Source organism: Thunnus thynnus, chromosome 7, assembly GCF_963924715.1.
Source record: "Thunnus thynnus chromosome 7, fThuThy2.1, whole genome shotgun sequence".
NCBI classification, from domain to species: domain Eukaryota; kingdom Metazoa; phylum Chordata; class Actinopteri; order Scombriformes; family Scombridae; genus Thunnus; species Thunnus thynnus.
The window spans coordinates 12,283,772-12,303,613 of record NC_089523.1 but is presented as its reverse complement, the minus strand read 5'-3'; the positions used below and the strand labels follow the sequence as shown (position 1 = coordinate 12,303,613).

At 40.8% G+C, this 19,842-nt stretch overlaps 1 protein-coding gene across 1 annotated transcript in view; it reads right to left on the bottom strand.

The window, feature by feature from the left end:
• Window positions 1-19,842, bottom strand: part of lekr1 (Leucine-, glutamate- and lysine-rich protein 1) — an 85,187-nt gene that overhangs the window by 25,395 nt on the left and 39,950 nt on the right. The window contains exons 6-8 of the mRNA XM_067594412.1: window positions 14,219-14,300; window positions 4,605-4,679; window positions 2,585-2,788 (exon numbers count right to left, since the gene is read on the bottom strand). Of these exons, the coding sequence (XP_067450513.1) occupies window positions 2,585-2,788; window positions 4,605-4,679; window positions 14,219-14,300 (361 nt within the window). The remainder of the gene's footprint in view (window positions 1-2,584; window positions 2,789-4,604; window positions 4,680-14,218; window positions 14,301-19,842) is intronic.

The following is a 19,842-nucleotide window of genomic DNA, read 5'->3' as shown; positions in this document are numbered from 1 at the left end:
TTAATATTTACTTGGACAATAGAGGTTGGTGCAGAGGAAATTGGTGAATTGTCTGTTTTAATAGAAATCTCTGGAAAGGTTCAGATTGACTGGAGTGTCCTGGGGTCACAGTCTGGTCACTTTGCTTGCTGGCATGATCTGGAGGTAATTAGCTGGTCCCATCGTCCCTGTCTTGCATCTCAGAAGCTTTAAACCTTGTAATTCTATCACCAGTGGAGGCTCTTGGTCTGAGACTGAACATCCAGTCCTGATGAACAGACCTCTGATGCTGATTGGTCCATTGGTGATTACATTTGACAAACAAGAGATCCTGTTGGGAACAAGGGATTTGTTGCAGGTTTATTGTGTTAGAGAGAAGAGTCTTTTTTTTGTCTGGTGTCAGAGGTCGAGGGACAATGTGTTTTTCTTTGTGGGATTCTGGTTGGTGCTACAATGAAGTCATTTGCAGCAGTTTGATATGTGATAAGTGTGCTCCCCACACTGAGGCCCACTTGTACACCGCCTAAGTCCTGCTTAGAGATAGATGCCAAAAGATATATACATATATGCATGCGTGTGTGTGTGTTTATGGGATATTACTGTAACCTATAACCTTCAGCATTGTGTTGACCTCTTAGGTCCTGCATGGAAAGACACACACAGAGAATGCTCAATCCAACTTCTTGCATAAGAGGGTTTGTTGTTTGTTTTTACAGGATTTCAAAAAAGTTTATAACCCTGTGCAGAAAATCCCATAATGCATTATATTAAAAACTATGACCCTTAACAAATATAAGCGATGAACCATAGAATGAACAAGGAGAAAAAGTTACAAACTGTCAGAAAAGCTTTCTAGTTGTTCATTCAACAAACATCTCTCCAACCAGGCACGAGGAACAAAGTCAGGCACCTGGGACTGTAAACATGTGCGGAGTGTAGGAGAGCTGAATAGATGACAGATTTGTATATTTGGACATATACTGTATATCATAAAGGTTTATGGGATTGTAACATGACCTACAACCATCAGCACAGTTCCTACATGGACACACACAGAGAATATTCAGTCTAACTTCTTGCTAAAGAGGATTTTGGGTTTTTTTTGACAGGATCTCAAACAAGTTTTAATCCTGGGAGGATGTCTTTCCTTTCCGAATGTGTGTGTGTTTTCATTTAGTTTTATTACTTAAAAAATAAAAATGAATGAAATTATTTTATTTAAAAATGATTCTATTGTCATTCTATATGTTTTTGTTTGGTTTATTTTTCATATTCATTTTTTTCTTTCTTTTATTTATATATTTTATTTCAATTCAGAGAACTGATACCGTGCACTAAGTCAGCTTTGCTCCCAGTTTGTTTCAGTGGCCAGCTGCAGTACTGCAACTAAGACATTCCCACTGGACCACTAAAAACACATTGCTGATAGGATATCTCCATCTGAAAACAAGGCAAATTATTACTCTTTATTATTATTTTTATACCACAAAGGTTTAATAATTATAAAACGTTCCCAGAGCTGAGAAAAAGTGATTTTTATGTGCATGACATCAAAAGTCAATTGGATGAGCTGGGTGGGGGCCAGAGGTGCTAAGACACTAATGCACATGTGCGATGGATCACACAACATGAAAGTAAACCAGGAAGAGAAGTTCTGGCACCGGTTCACTCACGGTTCACTCAAAGGTCTCATAATACACCCATGGGTCACATGGGATGGGTGGGATCAGTCTCTGCCTGTTTCACATAAAAGAATGACTATGTCTACGGGTTAAGAAAAGTCTTACGAAGTCCTTTTGACAACCTGAAAACTGTATTTTCAGCATACATATAATCCCAGCGTCCTAAATTAGAAAATACTTATTTAAACTTTTCATTTTGACTTAAAGCTTCTGATGATGGATTAATGTAATGTAGTTGAAGCACTGACATGGATAAACACCCGTAAATGCAAGGTTATTAAGCAGTGTGCTGGGCAGTGTGAGCCAGCCACACAGGGAGAGAGAAGACCTTACATAAGAGACTGGGCACAGCTCCCAACACTCTATTAGATTTTCTCACTCGGGGAGAGGATGTTAGGCCTTTGGTTTTTGGATAGACACACATACACGTACACAGGATTGCTGACTGAATTCACCCCGTGTCTTCTCAGACACAAAGGGGTTGTAAATGTTTAACATCAGAACAAAACAGTCTATTTCCCAACCAGGGATTTAGACAGCCACCAGCCTGTGGTTGTGGTTTCCCTGTTAAGAAAAGCAAAGTTTGGCCATGCACTGTATCCGGCTCCCAGTAAGCTTTCATTGGTCAGCACTTGAGAACAAGCCTCTATGACATTGTCAAATAAAATCTACAATACAGTATCTGACAAAATCTTCCATACGGGGGACAGTATCAGTACACCAAAGTCAACCGCATTTCCTGTAATACAAATTTCAAGGTCTGCGATCCACTTCTCCTGTTGTCAGGTTATAAGTAAATAATAAGAATCAGCTTAGTAAAATATTTGTGGATAGAATAGAATAAAATAAAGTAGAGCAAGTTAGTGAGGAGTACTGATTGAGGAAGAAAGTGATCAGAGCAGGACAGATATTATAATCACGACCTTTCTCCCCTCAGCTCTTTCGTTTCCTGCCGGACCTTCTCCAAATCTTCCCGCAGTATTGTCACTTCCTCTTCAGCTGCGCAGTACTTCCGGTTCATTTGTTCCTCTCTGTGTTGCCATGACGACAGCTGCTCCTGCACAGTGGCACACCTTCGTTGGCATGACAACCACCTCTCATGTTTCTCCTCCAACTCCCCTTTTAACCTGTCGGAGAGAGATGCAGAGACGAGAACTATTCTCAAGTGGATCTTTTTTTCATCTGCATGTATATGAGGCATGTAAAAGCATGGTCTCAAGCTCTGAGAGCAGAGTAAAGTACCACACAAACACACACTCACACTCACACACACAGACACACAGGTCAACAGTTGAGCGTAATCGTCAGAGTGAGTCTATTACATAAGAGAGAAGCTGTTTACTCTCTAACCCTATCAGGCTCTTTTACGCTTACAGTGAAGTGGTTGACACACACACACACACCCGAAAACTAGGCCAAACCCTACTTTCAAACACCCATTTTTGTTTTTTTCCCTCTACTGAAACAAACAGGCAGGGTTTGCCACATAGGTCAAGTACCAAGACATTGTGGTGTTGTTCTGATAGTGAACTTTGAGAATATGCACACATATACATGAAAATAACTACTTTTCTCTTCATCCACCCTGCCTTATAACACAAAGGAGACAATAATGATTGATGTGCCAGAAGATGTGTTTATCTACCAGCATCACTGCTCTGTTTAGTAAATTCCTCCATATATCAGGAGACCAGTGAGTGGGTTTAAATATTTTTGGAATGAGAGTTGCTGTAAAGAGAGAGGTGGACTGAAAAACAGCAGGTAAGTGATGAGTGATGTCTACAGAAAAAAGATGCCTTCTCATCTCACTTCTCCTCCTAACTTGGTTGGCAATGAAAATGATCAGTTTGAACAAATACAGTAACATGTCGGTTTGTTGGCAGTCTTGTGAGCCTAAGTCTGTGGTTGACAAATGAAGAGAAACTACAGACATCCACAAAAATCTGTTGAAAGCTGTTTGAACAAAGTGAGCAGAAGTGGACAGATTCACAAACCATTAAACTTAAATCCAGCAACTACTAGATAACAGCTGCTTATTGATTCTGCAGAAGCTCACAGCAGAAACCAAAGCTTTTTGATCAAATAAACATCTGGGCACCTATGGTCTCCAATCTTGAACAATTTGGTGAATTGTTGTCTCCCATTACATCTTCTCTCAGCTCTGATGGAGGGTGGGGAGGGTGGGGTGGGTAGAGGGGGGGGTTGTTCCCTCTTCTGAAATAGCCTCCACCTCCCCAGTGGAGTGCTATCATATGTTGAGCTGTATAGGAGCCAGAGGGTGAGATCAGAGACTGTTGTGTGGGAAGGGAAATAAATCAACAGTGTAATTGAACACACCAGGCTGCCAGTGGCTTAGAAAAAGAATAGCAGCAGATACCATGTGAAAAAATACACACCCCACATACATCTAACGCCTGCGGAGAAAGATGAGAGGCTCCGTGTGTACGTCTGTGGGTGTACGCATGTGGGTTGGGTGTGTGCGCACATGTGTGTGCCTGCGTATTAGTGTGATTTACTCCAATAGACGTGCCACTACGCCTCTGCATATCTATGTGCGTGCCTCTGTGCACAGATGAGTGTATGTGTGTGTGTGAGAAACATGACTCTTCGCCAACTAAGAAGTGCTTCCATCTGTTGCGCCAGCCTCACACGAGACTCTCTGCTGTGTCACTGGCACTTTATGGAGCCTGAGATCTCCTCAACTGATCCAAGAGCAGATCTCAGCTGACACTAATATCCCTTCCTTTCTCTGGGAGGAAGGAGATGGAGAAGAGTGATGAAGCAGAGGAAGAGGATGATTTGGAGGAGAATGAGAGGGATGAGTACAGGGATTGTGGGAAAGTTGGAGAGGGAAAGGGATGGAGAATTTATCACGAGACACAACAACAGTGCAGAGAGGAAGAAGACATTTGACATGCCTAGACAGAATAGAAAACCGTTTACCTGAGTATTTCTCTATGCTGCCTCTCAGAGTCTTCTTGTTGGCACAGCTGCAGCTCTCTCTCTCTCCTCTGCTCCCTGGAGACACAAAGTGCACAACATCGGTCAGCCTTATCCACTCAGTTTTCACCATATCCATTTGCTGGGTAAGTAAATTCAAGGCCAGGGTTAATACTTTGCTGTTTCCCTAACTTGTAATCCACATTAATTATACAGACTGAAGGCTAAAGGAAGTGTAGTGTTTACTACAGGCTCTGATTGGGAAGCAGAGTATGTTTTTACAATTGTCATTGAAAAGTACTTGGGCAGGATACCAAAGTGTATACTCCTACGCTTGAATCTCCATGTGGAAGAAGCCAAGCTTAACAATGAATTCTCCCACTGGGATCACCAAAAGTTCAAGAAAGCTTCCTGTATATCACAACTCTTTGACTAGCAAAATGCTACTAGCTGTCATTCCACAACCGCATTGGTCTGCTTTAGTGCGACTGTATTTAAGATCTTAGTTGTATAAATGTTAGGCGAATAGGCCGTGTGCATGTGTGCGGCTGTGTGTTTGAGACCACCTCGTCTTCCATGTGCTCTGCTGCCTCGCTCTTAAAGAAAGTAAATTGGAAATCAGTTTTAATTCTAATTCTGCGTGCCATGACTGTATGTGGTATTCCCGCCTTCTGCGCACACACAACCACAACCAAACACACACACACACACACACACACACACACACAGACTTTACCCTAACCCTCCTAACCCTGTCGGCTTCTCAGCCTAATCCCCTCTCTGGCGGCATGATCAGTTAATGTGTTTGTGTGTGTGTGTGTGTGTGTGTGTGTGTGTGTGTGTGTGTGTGTGTGTGTGTGTGTGTGTAGCTGGCTGTCTAGCCCTGTGACCTTGCAGCCACACGCAATGAGGATACAGAGTGAGAGGGCTCGCACGTCTGAGCTCACAGACAAACAGGCTGTTTTCACTGCTGATCTTCAACAGATTTTTTCTGACAACTGTGTAGAATTATCTGTACATTTTACTAAACTGTATTCAGTGAAACATGCATCACCCTATACCAGAAATTATTATTATATTTGCATTGGTTGTAACAAACTGGTTGCTAAGTGCAATAGTACAACATCAAGTGCAATTGTACTACCAGTGAATCATTTAATGATGTTTGGAAGTATTTTTCTAATATCAAGAGCAATATTTTTTCTTTTTATCATTTAACAGTGACAATATGTGAAAGCCACAGACAAAGAAGCACAAATACACACACACAATCACGCTCACAGCTGTCTGGCACCAGTTATCATCCTCCCTCGCTTTGTTCCTCTTTTAACCCTCTTTTCCTCTAGTGCTGTCACAGCTACTGGTGATTTAGAGCAGGACCCTGAGCGCTCGTACATTCTGCCTATTTAGCCACAGAGTCTGCTGTGCCTGTCCCTCTTTTCTCTTTTTCTCTCTCCTCTTTCTGTCTTCAAGGTCAGAGATGACATTATATCTGACTCCCAACTGCTGTTTCCACTATTCTTTATCCTCTGGTTGCCTGTTCCCGCATTTTTTTTTTTCCAGAGGTGAAAAGGGGGCTGACAGACAGCAAAGTAAGAGAGAAAAGACAGAAGGTGGTATTTTTGTGAATTAAAATGCAGTGTTCAAAGTGCAGCCAAGTGCACCGAAGGAACACTTTTGGTATTTTTGTGGCTGCAGGCATGTGGTGTACCCAGTGCGTACATGGAAACAAGGTGAGATGAGGAAGAATCTATTATCATATATTATCAGTGGGTGTGTTAAGGGTAACAATCATGGCATAAGAGTTCATTAGGGGTTTCAGTAATATCTTATGATTATCCATGGAATTGAATTAACTGAGTGTGTTCAATGTGACCTCAGGGCATAACTGTTTCCAGCTCTCATGATGACTTCCAGTGCATAAACTAAAAATCTGTATGTGGAAAAATGAATCATAACCAACCGACGTGATGTGTTTGCTGGTTTCCACAAGATTTAATCAAGGTAACCACTGTGGATCTGGCATGCATAATCACAGCTTGACAGCGCGCGTCACTCAAATTACAGACTGCAGGTGGAACGCATACCTGCAGCCTTCAGCTGGCTGTAAAGAGTCTTAATCAGCTGTTGTGGATGACAGATGCTGATAAGAATCAAACATTAATCTTCACTCTGGCTTCTTGGCCATAATAGAAGAATAGAATAAAAAAACAAAAATTCTGTTTAATTAAATGTGTCAACTGGTCAAAGAATGTATCATAAAAGTGAAACAGACCAGCAAAACATGTGGGTGTGCCTCCACAAATTAAAATGAAGAAAACTGTACAGAGTTTGCTGTTGTTCCTGTTGTCACAAGCAGACGGTTGGCAGACGGTGCAGAACATGGTGACTCTTGACACCAATATTAAATTGTACCACTGCGGTGTATGGTAAGTCACTAAAATACTGAACATAAATGTATCTGCATTTCAGGAAAATACCATGTCTTGTGCAGCATGTGCTCAGATGATAATAGAGCCCAGAGAGAAAGAGTGAGAGAGAGACGAGAGATTTTTTATAATCTGAGAAAGGAAGACTTCCTCTTTCCTGAAGGGCTGTGACTGATTTTATCTAATATTAGGTAAACAGAGGACTGAGGTAAGAGAGGGAGAAGAGAGAGAATAATGTGTCTGTTTGTATGTCAGGCAAACAGCAGAGAAGATCTTGTGGGAAACGAGGTGCTTGGATACACCCTGAGATCAATAGTTATTTTACTGCCAACAGCCACACACACACACACACACAACACACACACAAAATACAGCAGACGCATATGTGCACACGCACTTTGGACACGCACAAAGCAGCAAGCGTGCGTCAGCGTTATAAAAACAAGCTGTATCACATCAATCACGTCAATCCTTTGCTCTTTCTCTCTTGACCTTCACTCATTCCATCATACACTCTTTCATCTCTCCCCTGCTCGTTGCATCCATCCTGTCTTTCATCTATCCCTCTCTTCCCTCTAATCCATCCTTTCAACCTGGCCTGAGCCTGTGTTGGATGATCCATTTGTTCATCCTCTGATGAAAGGATGAGCTCAACGTCTCCTGCCAATCAGAGTGCAGCAGGAAGCTTCCCAACACCTTTTACATGCATGTCATCCAGACGGTACAGGAAGGGGTTTGTGATGCTCTCTCCTTTAATGAATGCTGTCAAAGTGCCTTTGGGCAAAGTTCATAACTGCCAATCACTCCTGAAGTTGTTCAGTAGCTGATAATATAAGTTTAAATCAGGAAACAAAAGGTGATCATCACATTATATATGAAGCTTAAACAGTCAGCACTATTCAAATGTTGCATTCCTCATAAAAATACTATGAATTTAATAAAATTCAGGTGCATGACCAAGACTGACAACATGAAAAAAGTTCAGAATGTATGTGTGTGTGTGTGTTTAAGTATGTGAGTGCGTGTACAGTATAAGTGGTCACGACAAAACAAGCTGCCCTTGAGTATCTCTCTGGCATGCTGATCAGATTGCATGCTAGGATCAGAAGGATTCCACAGCCGCTCGCTGTCCTTAGACCGCCCCTAAAATATGTGTGTATGTGTGTGTTTCCAAGGCAATGGGCTGGCGCCACAGAAACGCAACAGGTGCGGAACACTGATGTTTGATGGAGGTGGGGGTCAAAGGTTGGGCAGTTGTCATGGCAACACATCTTGCACACAAACATGCTGGTACTTTTTGTTCTGTGATCTTGAGAGGGAATCAAAGGTTTTGAAACCTCTGGAGCTGATATGATGCATGGTGAGGCTGAAAGGATACAGAACACACACACACACACACACACACACACACACACACACACACACACACAGCGGCTGAGGAAGAGGGTGTTTGAACAGGCGACCAATCAGCATCTGGACAGTGAAAGCAGAGTTAGCCGATAAACTCAGACGTCCCATCTGGACCTCAGTCTAGACCTCGCCTGAGTGTCTGCCATGCATGAGACAGAGAGAGAAATCATTGTTTGGATGTTGTACAATTTGCAAATAAACATTTTCAACCCTCAATTTTTTGCAAAACATTTTAAGATTAAGATTACTATTATAATTTTACACTTCTCCTGAAACTTATTACATTTAATATTTATTTAATCATATAATTGATTTACTTTAAATTGTTATTCTGTTCCTTCATATTTCAGTTCTACTACTACTGCTTCTGTTTACTCTGTAAATACAGTATTGTTACTAGTCTGTGATGCTAGTCTGTTCGTCCTGACAGAGAAATCTCTTGTCTGTTGCTCTTCCTGTGGAATTTTTTCAAGGTATTGTTTCCCCTTTTTTTCTCTTATTTTGTGGAGACTTTTGCTTATCTGAACTGCGTGTTTTTTGGAAACATGAATGCGAAGCAACTACTAAATTACTTAATTACTCCTCAATTTCTGTCTGGCTCTCCCTAGTCAGAATATTTAGAAAATATTGTACACAGAGCTGCTGTGTAGAGATTGGGCAGCGAAGTTGCTCCGATATATATGAGCTCCTGTTTTCCCTCTCCACAATCCTCTCCACACACTCACACACTCCTTATCATGCAATAAAGTCTCAGACTTGAGCACACCCACTCCTCCTCCTCCTCCTCCTCCACACACACCTTCTCATGCAACATGGCCTTAAGGCTGATTCTCCCTATAGCATATGTCCATATGTCTGGGTGGGTCGCGTGCGACTGCAAACATCCCCTCCATCCTCTCTGTCTCAGCCCTGATCCCTGTATTGGATGGACATGCACATTCCACACACACATACGCACACGCACAGAGTCGAAGTTAGATACATGCACACAGTGGTATGTACAATTTGTGTGGCAGGTCAGAGGGCAGCGTGACAAAATAGAGGGCTTTTTTCTGCTTGTAACATAGGGATTTGGCAGAGAAGTGTCTCTTAAAAATAATCTTTTCCTTGAACAAGTGGAAATAAATCAGTTTGGTGACATATTTGGAGAGAAAAGTAAGTTGTAGCATTATTTTAATGATGTATATTTTATTTAAATAATGTTCAATGATAAATTAGTGTTTCATCTGATGTTTACTGGGTCAAATCGTCACAGGTTATCAGACAGATGCAACTTTTTGTGTCTTACTGTGCACTGTATGTGTCACTAAAACAGTTATATTTTTATAAGGCACTTACTTAGATTTCATTAAATCAAAATTTTTTCTGCACATTAATCTGGATGTATCTTTAATCTCTCTGTAAACTAGGCTTATGTGTAGATAACCAGTTATCCAGACAGGAAAAGTGATGTAACAGACACACACACACATGCATACACACAATACCCTTCTACATAGACACATACACATGTTGCAAAAAGTCATGTATATATACACACACACATTCAAACTCCACCACAAATACTGCATGAGCTCTCCCGTAACTGAAGTCAAAATCTAACAGCTGATATGGGGCTTTTTTCCTATCTTTATTCAGGAGCGTGGTCTTTCAATTTGAGAGCATGATTTATTGATTTCACGTTCAGATTTTGTAATTTTTTCCCTCAAAACCCTGCCCTCGCACTCCAATAGCCCCTGCTTGCGTTTAGCTTTGCTCTGCTACTGCTCAAACTGTATGCCTGCACTCAGATATAATGTTGCTTGCACAGATTTCCTGCTCCAGCTTCAGCCCTTCTTCTCACACTCAGGCTGCTCTTGTGCGCTCGTGAAACGTCCGCTTTCAGATTTCTGCTCTGCTCTCGGATTTTTTGTGCGACAACCCTGTCAAAATCTCCAAACAAATAGAAAGTCAGGTGTAGTGTTGACCAATGAAATAATCCCTGCTCACTTTACTTCACTTTACTTCACTAGAGTGTCTCATATGTTTTATTTTACTATAATAGCAGCTATATACTATATACACACCGGCCTCCCATCAGTGTGCTACTGACGGGAGGCCGGTGTGCTATATGGCTATTATATGTAGCTATAATATAACGTATGGGTGCTGGTACAGGCGCCAGTGCATACATTAACTGGCCTTTTATTCCAAAAGTTGTACAAGAATTTAAGAAGATGAAGAAATAAAGCCCTGGAGGGCGGGATTGGATGAACCAGGTTAAAGAGTAACCACCTGTACGTAACACTCTAAGAAGTAAAGGGAACGTGCCTGCGAGGAGGCAGCGATTAATTCATTGGTCAACACAACTCTTGGCATTCTATTGGTTTGGGATTTTGACAGGGTTGTTGCACAAAAAATCAGAGAGCAGAGCAGAAATCTGAGAGCAGATGTTTCACGAGCGCACGGAAGTAGCCTGAGTGTGAGGAGAAGGGCTGAAGCTGGAGCAGGAAATCTGTGCAAGCAACATTATATAGTATTTGAGCACAAGCATACACTTTGAGCAGAAGCAGAGCAAAGCTAAACACAAGCAGGGGCTATATAGAGTGCGAGGGCAGGGTTTTGAGGGAAAAAAATACAAAATCTGAACATGAAATCAATACATCATGCTCTCAAATTGAAAGACCACGCTCCTGAATAAAGATAGGGGAAAAGCCCCATATCTGACAGCACTTTAAAAGTGATAAGAACGAGAGAAAAAGCAGAATCAAGATCTGTCATTTTTAAAGGTCAAAAACAAAGTTTATGACAAAAAAATGGAAGAGAGAAAAAGAGAGTAATGGGGAGGTTACTGAGGAAAAAGAGGAAACATTAGTGAACAGATGAGTGCTTCAACTGAAGTCTGTCAGGTCAAGTAGTCCTTTAATGCTTTGATTATCAGATAAAGGCAATATTTAACATTTACTCCCCTTCTCTGTGGGGGGAGGTGTGTGTGTGTGTGTGTGTTTGCGCTTTTAAAAGCGGTTGATGTTTCAAATATTATGAATGACAAAACACCAAAACAAGATTATAAACCTTCTTCTTATAAATAATACTATAAGTTGGAATGTGGGACATGTGCAAACAGTTGGGAAAAGCAGCCAATGTGCTGTGAAAACCAGAGTTAGGATATGACCAAATATGGAACAATTTATCCTTTTGAAATTCTTGGAGAGTTAAAAATAAAAATAAAAATGAATGACGGCAAAACCTGACCTGCAAGCATTCTTGTGAGAGCAGTACTGCATACTGCACATGTGGAGAGAGAAGTACATTGGCTTTGATTCTGTGTTTCCAAACTAAAAACATTTTTATTATCCAGTGCTGTATCAAATGAAGAAGCACCTCAACCCCATCAAATTTATGCTTTTGCTAGTAGCCTTGGAACTCTTAAAGCCTCTGGAAATTTGGCTTGAAATAGTAAAAAATACATAAATGATATCAAAAACCTGAGTGAAAATAAATGTTCATAACTATTAGAAAACCTAGTTCAAAAAACAGCTCATTTGGCTGTTTAGACCATTTCTCAAGACTGTGTAGGTGATCACGTTTTGATTAACACCTGCACCAGCTACTGGTGGCTGGTTAACTACAGTAGCTAACGACTGGAGCTGCGCTTCTAACTCACTGAGCCTCGCCTCCAACACAATATAAAATACTACATTTATTACATGTACCATTATCACTAAAGGAGACAGAGGAATAGCTAGACATAAGACACGCTGAGCAAGAGAGCGCAGTAGAGCAGGCGGGAGAGAGGGAAGAGAGGGAAGCCATCGCTAACTGCTAAGCTAAAGTAATTATCAGATCTGAAAAGTGTGTAAACATCTGTGTGACTTGTGAGAAAGTCACTAAAAAAGGAGAGAGCTAAGAGTGCCTGAGCAGAACTAGGAATTAACTGGGTTGAGATGCAGAAATGCTACAAATGACACAGAAACTCCAGCAACCAGAAATGAGACAATATGCTTACCGCAGCATGTCAGCACCAAGTATAACCATGCCCAAATCAAACCCAAGACTAAGAAAGTTTACAAAAACTTAAATGACAATATTTCGAATTTGGATTGAAACTAATGTCTAATACTTTTTAGATGCTTACTATTATTATTGTGGATTTGGGTTTCCAGTGACTTAAACTGCTTGAAGGAGGAGGACCACACACAGACTTGCTGTTTTGTCGACTTCTTCTTTATTCAAACAGCATTGTTCTGAATCAAAGCCCAATGTTTCAACTTACGCTGAAAAATCTTGAAGACATTCTAGTCTCTTCAGATTTGAGAAGCCACCCTTGTTATTCATGTGCTCATTGCAATAACACAAACCTGCACGAAAGAGTTCAGGCATCCCCAATCAAGACAGACCTTTAATGTAAAGGGACACATTACTTGTGCCACCAGTGGGGTTGTTTACGTGCTGAAATGCCATGTGGCTTGATGTATGTGGGGAAGACAAAATCACAATTGAAAATTCAAATTTAAGAACACAAAAGCACTTTTAGGAGACAGGATCTCACTTCTCCTGGAGCAAAACATTTTCTAGAACACAGCCACACAATTTCTAGTCTATGCTTTCAAGGCTTTGACAAAGTGAATTGCAATAAACAAGGTGGCAATCTGGATCTATTGCTTTTGAAAGATGAAGCATTTTGGATAAATAAATTAAACACACTATCGCCACATGGACTGAGTGAGGAGCTAGACTGTGTCTCCTTACAAGCTAAGTTTAACTGTTATTATTTAGCTTCAAAACAGTTTGTTGATTATACTGTTTTTTGTTTATTCTTGTGGCTGGATTGGTTTGTTTTAATCATAAGACGGTGCCATAAAGTGTAAAGCAAATACAGGTAGCAATACAGGTGACACAGATGATGGCTTGATTACCGAATGATGTAATTATCCTATAGGATGCCTTGTGTGATGTTTGAAAAGCGTTCGTTTTTTTCCCCACCTGCATTCCGCAAAGACCCACACAACTTGCGTGATTGGATGCTATGTGTGCAACGCCAAATGCGCAATCCTGAGGTAAACTGCTAGGGTTGGTTGGGTTTAGGCATGAGGAGTGAGATGGTTATGATTAGGGTAAAAATATCAGATTCAGGGCAATAAACCATGTAAACTAATGCGTCTTTGTCTCACACCTACACACAAAACATCATCATAAATGCAAGTGATGATGCTAACATGTTGATGTCTCACAGATAATTTGTTTACCATCTTGATAACTAGCACTGACCCTGATTTATGTGATTTCTGAATGTCTCTCTGCATTTGTACAGTATGTGTTGTGAGTGTGTGTCTGTAAGCATCCATCTGTGTGTGTATATTTGTGTCTGCAGGTCCAGGTATTGAGGAGGAAGGAAAAGGGGAAAAAATGTCAAAGGAGCTGCAAAATGTTTGAACTGATAGAGCTTCATCATCAGCATATTTTCAAAAGCCACAGGGGCATTTTTCTGAAGTCTTAAACCCCTGACTAGACCTTTGTGTGAGTGTATAAAAGTCAAATCCTCTGTTGTTTCAGTTTAGCAGGCCCGGTATGTGGAGCGTGAGCATTTCCTGGTTTGGGCGGGGCAAGTGTAGGGGCAGTACAGATGGTTTTGATTGGTTGAGGAAAATTATACATAGAGCCAAGCCCTGCGGTGACCTGTTCTTCACCCGGCATATTACGCATACCGCGATCCACCTGCGTCCCCATCTGTGCATGTGCATGTTTTTTCACGTGTGTGTGTGTGTGTGTGTGTCACCACATACTGAAGACACTTACATCAGCTGCTGAGTTAGATGCTCCTTCTCTTCTCTCATTTTCTGAAACTCCACACTGGAATGCTTCAGCTCGTCTCTCAGCACTGTTCAGACACACACACACACACACACACACACACACACACATACACAAACACAAAAACACACACAGAGAAGAGTTTACCTGACATGATGGAGATGCTGTAAAAGCTTACAAAAGCTCGCCTGCACATTTGGTGAATTCCCACACTGGCTCAAAGCCAGGCTTGTCACCAGAGGCTGTTACACTGTATGATTTACAGAAAGACAGAGACAGGAGAGAAAAGAGACAGACAGGTACAGTAGGCAGAATTTCCTATCACATTGTTATTTCACACTTGGGCAAAAAAGGAAACCCTATGAACTCATGAAACCATCTAAAAGAGTGACAAGATTGGAAGGAGAAACAAAACAAGGGGCGGAGGAGGAGGAACACAAAAGAAAGACAGAGGTTCCAGACAGAAACATGAGAGCACCTCAAACAAGGTTTAAAAGAAAACCAAGACAGAAAAGTGAGACATAAGGAAGCAGTTGAAAATGAGAGAGAAAGAGGCAGAAAGACAGAGAACAGCAGGAGGGGAGTGTGTTGAGCAGAAGGGAGTACGAGGGAATTTGTGCTCAGGGGAAACCATGAAATAGTACACCCCAGTCTGGCAGTCTTTGTTGTTGTGTGTCGGATACAAAGTAGCTGCTGTATTGCTACTGTTTCATCCCTTCGCAGTCTTGTCCATTTTCACCCTGACAACTTTAAATACGCTGTGTACGCAGCAATGAGACAAAATCAAATTTCACAGGGATAAAACGGCTAGTGAGCATGATGAAAATAGGCATTTCATACATATAACAGCCATAAAAATAACAGAGCAGAGTAGAACACATTTTAAATGAGACGCTACTTAATCTGAGCGAGCATGTGTTAAGCTATATATGACAAATGTCTTCTTGCTTAAATACAAACCTGCTGTGATCTGGCAAAAGCAGGGAGTGTCATTTTGTTCTGCACATTCAAATTTACATAAAAGGTTTCCAGGCCGCTGAATGCATTTATTATAAAAAACAGACCTAGGAGAAATGCTTAACTGCAATATTTAGGCCTTGTGTCAGGCCAACAACTTGTCAGACTGTAGCACTGGACTCACTGCAGCTCCAGACGGCAGTGGATATCACGCAAGAGAAAAGCACTTAAGTTCCAAGTCTGCATAGCGAGACGCGTCAACATTATCTGGAAACACTTTATGCCTTAAGTAGAAATATACGCATAGTGGTCTGGCATTACCGTCATCATCATTTTTTACCATCATTTTCAACAACATCACCACCAACTTTCCCATTATCTTATCTTAGTAATCTTCATTGATAACTTCAAATCTTTTATATCAAATAGCAACAGTGAGGGCTAACACTGAGTGCATTCACTACAAGAAGTGTTCAAAGAAGTTCCTTGGGAGGATGTGGGGAAAAAGGTGTATCAAGTTAGAGGTCCGAATATCATCATGTGCAGTTTCTGTTTGAACTCCTCATTAGTTACATGCGTAAGTTGAAACAAATTAGACTTGAAACATAAAATATGCTTTGGATTGCAGCTACACATGTAGCTTGGTTTGGACAGCTGTTTGGATTAAAATGCATGTCTATCTGTACATCAGATGTGTGTGAGACAAACAACTGAAAAATGCTGTTGAAACATGTCCGGTTGAAGCCAATAATATTAAGAGTATCAATATTAGAGTCATCAGTACTAGATGTACAAATAGGTCACAGCCACCTACATTTGCTGCGGGAGACTGTTATGCTTGCTGGATACTAAATAATACAAACCTATTATTAATGGATATTCAAGTTATTTCAACTTGATACAGGTGGTGTCTGTTCATGGATTTCCACAACTTTTGCTGTGAAAATGCAAAGAAAGTAGCCACTGTAAAATAAAAGTCTCTGTTTGTATCATTTGTTAATGATACAAACATTCAATAAGTCTCTATGGTGTACACATTCACTGGCTGAACAGGGACTTGAATTAAGTGCAGAACAATTAATCACACAGACTTGTTACAGAGGCTACCATGGTTTGATTGCTTTCTCTTGTTTGATACAGCTATTTGTATGAATGAGAATGTCTGGTCTGTGTATTTTTATATATATTTTCCTGTATTTCTCTGGTATCTATAGTACATTAGATGTATTAGATGTTACAGTTGGTATTATTTAGTATCAGTGGTGTTATAAGTGCTACCATTGTCATCACCATAATTATAGGTACCATGCATTAAGCCTGACCTTGATATTTACAAAGAAAGAGCGATAAAAAGACAACAAACAAAGAGCAACGTTCAGTCTCTCAGCATGGATCTGTGTGGGAGTCTGACTAGTTGTGTGCTTGGCCGACTGGCGAGCAGTGTGGGTAGTGGAGTGTGTCAGAAATGTGTAATGTATTTGTGTTTGTGTGTGTGTGCGTGCATGTGTGCGTCCACTGTATATTGAGAGAGTTTTCTGTGAGGGTCCTTCAGAGTGGTGCAGCAGGGCACTGTGGCCGTGGCTCTGGAGAGCTCTCAGACTGATCCAGCAATGTCAGCCTGACATTTTCTCCTCCTGTCTTTGTTTTCTTTGCTCTCGCTCCTTGTTTTTCTCTTTTTCATTCCTCATTTAACTGTCATTCTTCTCTCTGCCTCTCTTTATCTATTTCTTCCTTTTCCTCTCTTTCTGTATCTCGGTTTTCCTTCTTCTTTCTTGCCCTCTCTCTCAGCTTCCCTTACCCCCCACCACCCCCCTCAACTCCTCTCTTGTTGTCTCTCTGCAGGAAAAGGGGAGTGTAGGAGGTCCTCCTCAAAGCAGCAATACACCGATAATTGCTTTCTGGTCACTGTGACATGACAAGGTCTGCCAGGATAAAGCAACACACACACACACGCGCGTGCACTCAAAAACGACACACACATAAACACAGAACACACAAGAACACACGCACAAAGAGCCGCAGCGGCACAAAAACACACACAGACACACTCACAAATACACACAGAAACAGACATGTCCAAACAGAAATAGTTGTATAAATACTTGATGGAGCAGAAAGGCTTTGCAATGAAAGCAAACCAGCCTGTCTGACTTTTTTCTACAATGCTTCTATTATGTGTCTCAGTGCCTACACACAGACACACACACAGTGTAACAAGGTTGCTGTAAATATTACAGCAACTCACTGGCAGCTGGCCACAAAGTTACTGTAACAGTTTTACGGTATTGTTACTGGGTCGGCTGTTTGCGGTGCTTCAGCTACGGTACATTTTCATTTATTGTAAATGTGATCAAAGTACATAGCTTTAATAAGTGCCATTACTAATATTAAAAACTTAGCTTAACCATAAGAAAATATCGTAAATGTGTGCTCCTCACCTTTGACATACTGACCAGATCTCATAACAATCTTCCCTGAGAAACTCAAACGCTGTTTAACACCAGGGAAACTTTTCAGGGCAGAGAATATCGGAAAACTTTAGGCACTCACAGCACATCGCCAGTATAACCGACACAGTTAGCCAAGTTTCCATGTATTAACATGGTAATAAATTTGAAAAGAGTCCCTGAATTTGGTTGTTGTAGATGTCTGCACCGTGGTTATCATGAACTGTTCATTATGAGGATGAGGAAATGCTAACGACCACAAAAGTCAGTCGAAATGAGTAATATTGTAGCGTAGAAGGTTGATGTTACAAAACTGCAAGAGAGGAGCAATCTACCAGAAAAATATAGTAAAAGATGAAGCTGATAACGACAGATATGTCTAACACACACTTATCTAGCTTTGTCTATTCACCTCTCCACCAAACTTCCTCTTGCGTGAGCTACTGCCATGAGCAGAGTAACACACTATTAAAGAAACAGATACCCACTCATTACTAAAGTCAGTCTAACACCATCAAATGTTAATCTTCATGATGAAAAAAGATAAATGTTTAGACACAAAAAACACAGATATTTTAGTGAAGGCAAAGTTTTAATCAAGAGTACATGTCTAACTGAAAATGTCTCAGTTTTGCATAAATTGTGACAAGATCATACTATACTTACAGTTTCACTTATCATATGTCACAGGCAAGTTTTTTTGTGGGTGAAAATATTACTGTAAATAGATTCGCAGAAGGAGAGAAATACAGTGTCATAAACATTGATCAGTATTTTACTCACAGTTAATTATGTTCTATAGTAACATGGAGCATAATGCTATCATACTGCTCATTACATTTCAAAATGAAATATTTGGTCACACACTCATGTGTCATAAAGACATAAGTGCACACAAACACATCTGGCTCCTCTAGTTAAGAGATATACATACTGTAATATAATGTAATATGGACAGCTAACGGTGAGGAACTGTAAATTACAGCTACCTCTACAGTCACCTATTTTAGCAACACACACACACACACACACACACACACACAAACAGCTGTACCCTGGAATTCTTGCAAGAGTTACGAGTGCTTAGGGACCACAACAATTTTTGGTCTGTCTAGTTTATTATGCGTAATAAAAACAATACTAGCACCTAAACCACAGCAGACTCGTGGAAAAAAGTCCCGGAAGCACTAGATTTCACAGACCTGGAGGAGTGTCACTCTTAACAGCCCCAAGAATATTTTTAACTAGAATACTACAGGATTTATCATTTTTCCGCTCAGAAATATATTGTGTGATGCCATAAAAAAAGAAAAACTTGTATTTTTTGCCATGTTAAAGCTGTAGATGTTTGTATATCAGGGATTCGGTTTAATTTAGAGTCATGTATAAGAGATTTAGATAACTTTCAATAAAACATCCAATGATTTATACATGTTGCAACAAGTCAATTTCCTACCCGAGCATGTATATAAGGATCCATCTCCATATAATCGTGTTAAAGGGCTCACAGACAGACAGAAAAACACAGACAGATGTGGAGACAGTGCTGGACAGAGGTGATGAAGGGAAATAGAACTCTTCACTAAGTTGTGTGAGAACACATTTGGTGCTTTTAGATTACGGCTGTCGCTATTAACCCACACACACACACACACACACATACAAAGTTAGCTTCCAGGGAAATAGATACCATATAGTCTAAGGATGGCCCAGGGTGTTGGCAGATGGCTGCGGTTCAGGGATAGGTCATAAACACACACACACACACACACACGCACACACTAACACACACATACAGATTCATAGATTCATACACTCTTAGTCACGCTCATGCCATGGCCTTTCAGCGTTATCCCTATATCCTCGCTTCCAAAATGTTCTTTGAATAAAAACACAGTAAATACTCACTGCCCACCTTCAAACCAAGTTGTACAAGTCATCTGCTGATTGCACAAATTGAACTGAAATTATGTTTTTCATCTCCCTCTGCTCTCAGTGCTCATCTTTGTCTCGATCTCTGTAAAATTCCACACCCCTTGAGGTTGTTCCCTCGTCTCCTCCCTCTTTTTCTCCACGTAACCATAAACCACATTCATCTGGTCACATTAGGCAACCTCCTTGTGTTTCTCTTCCCTTTTTTCCCCCCCTCCTCTCTCTTCTTCTGCTTTCTTCTGCTGTTTGACGCTAACCACAGAGTGCTGATAG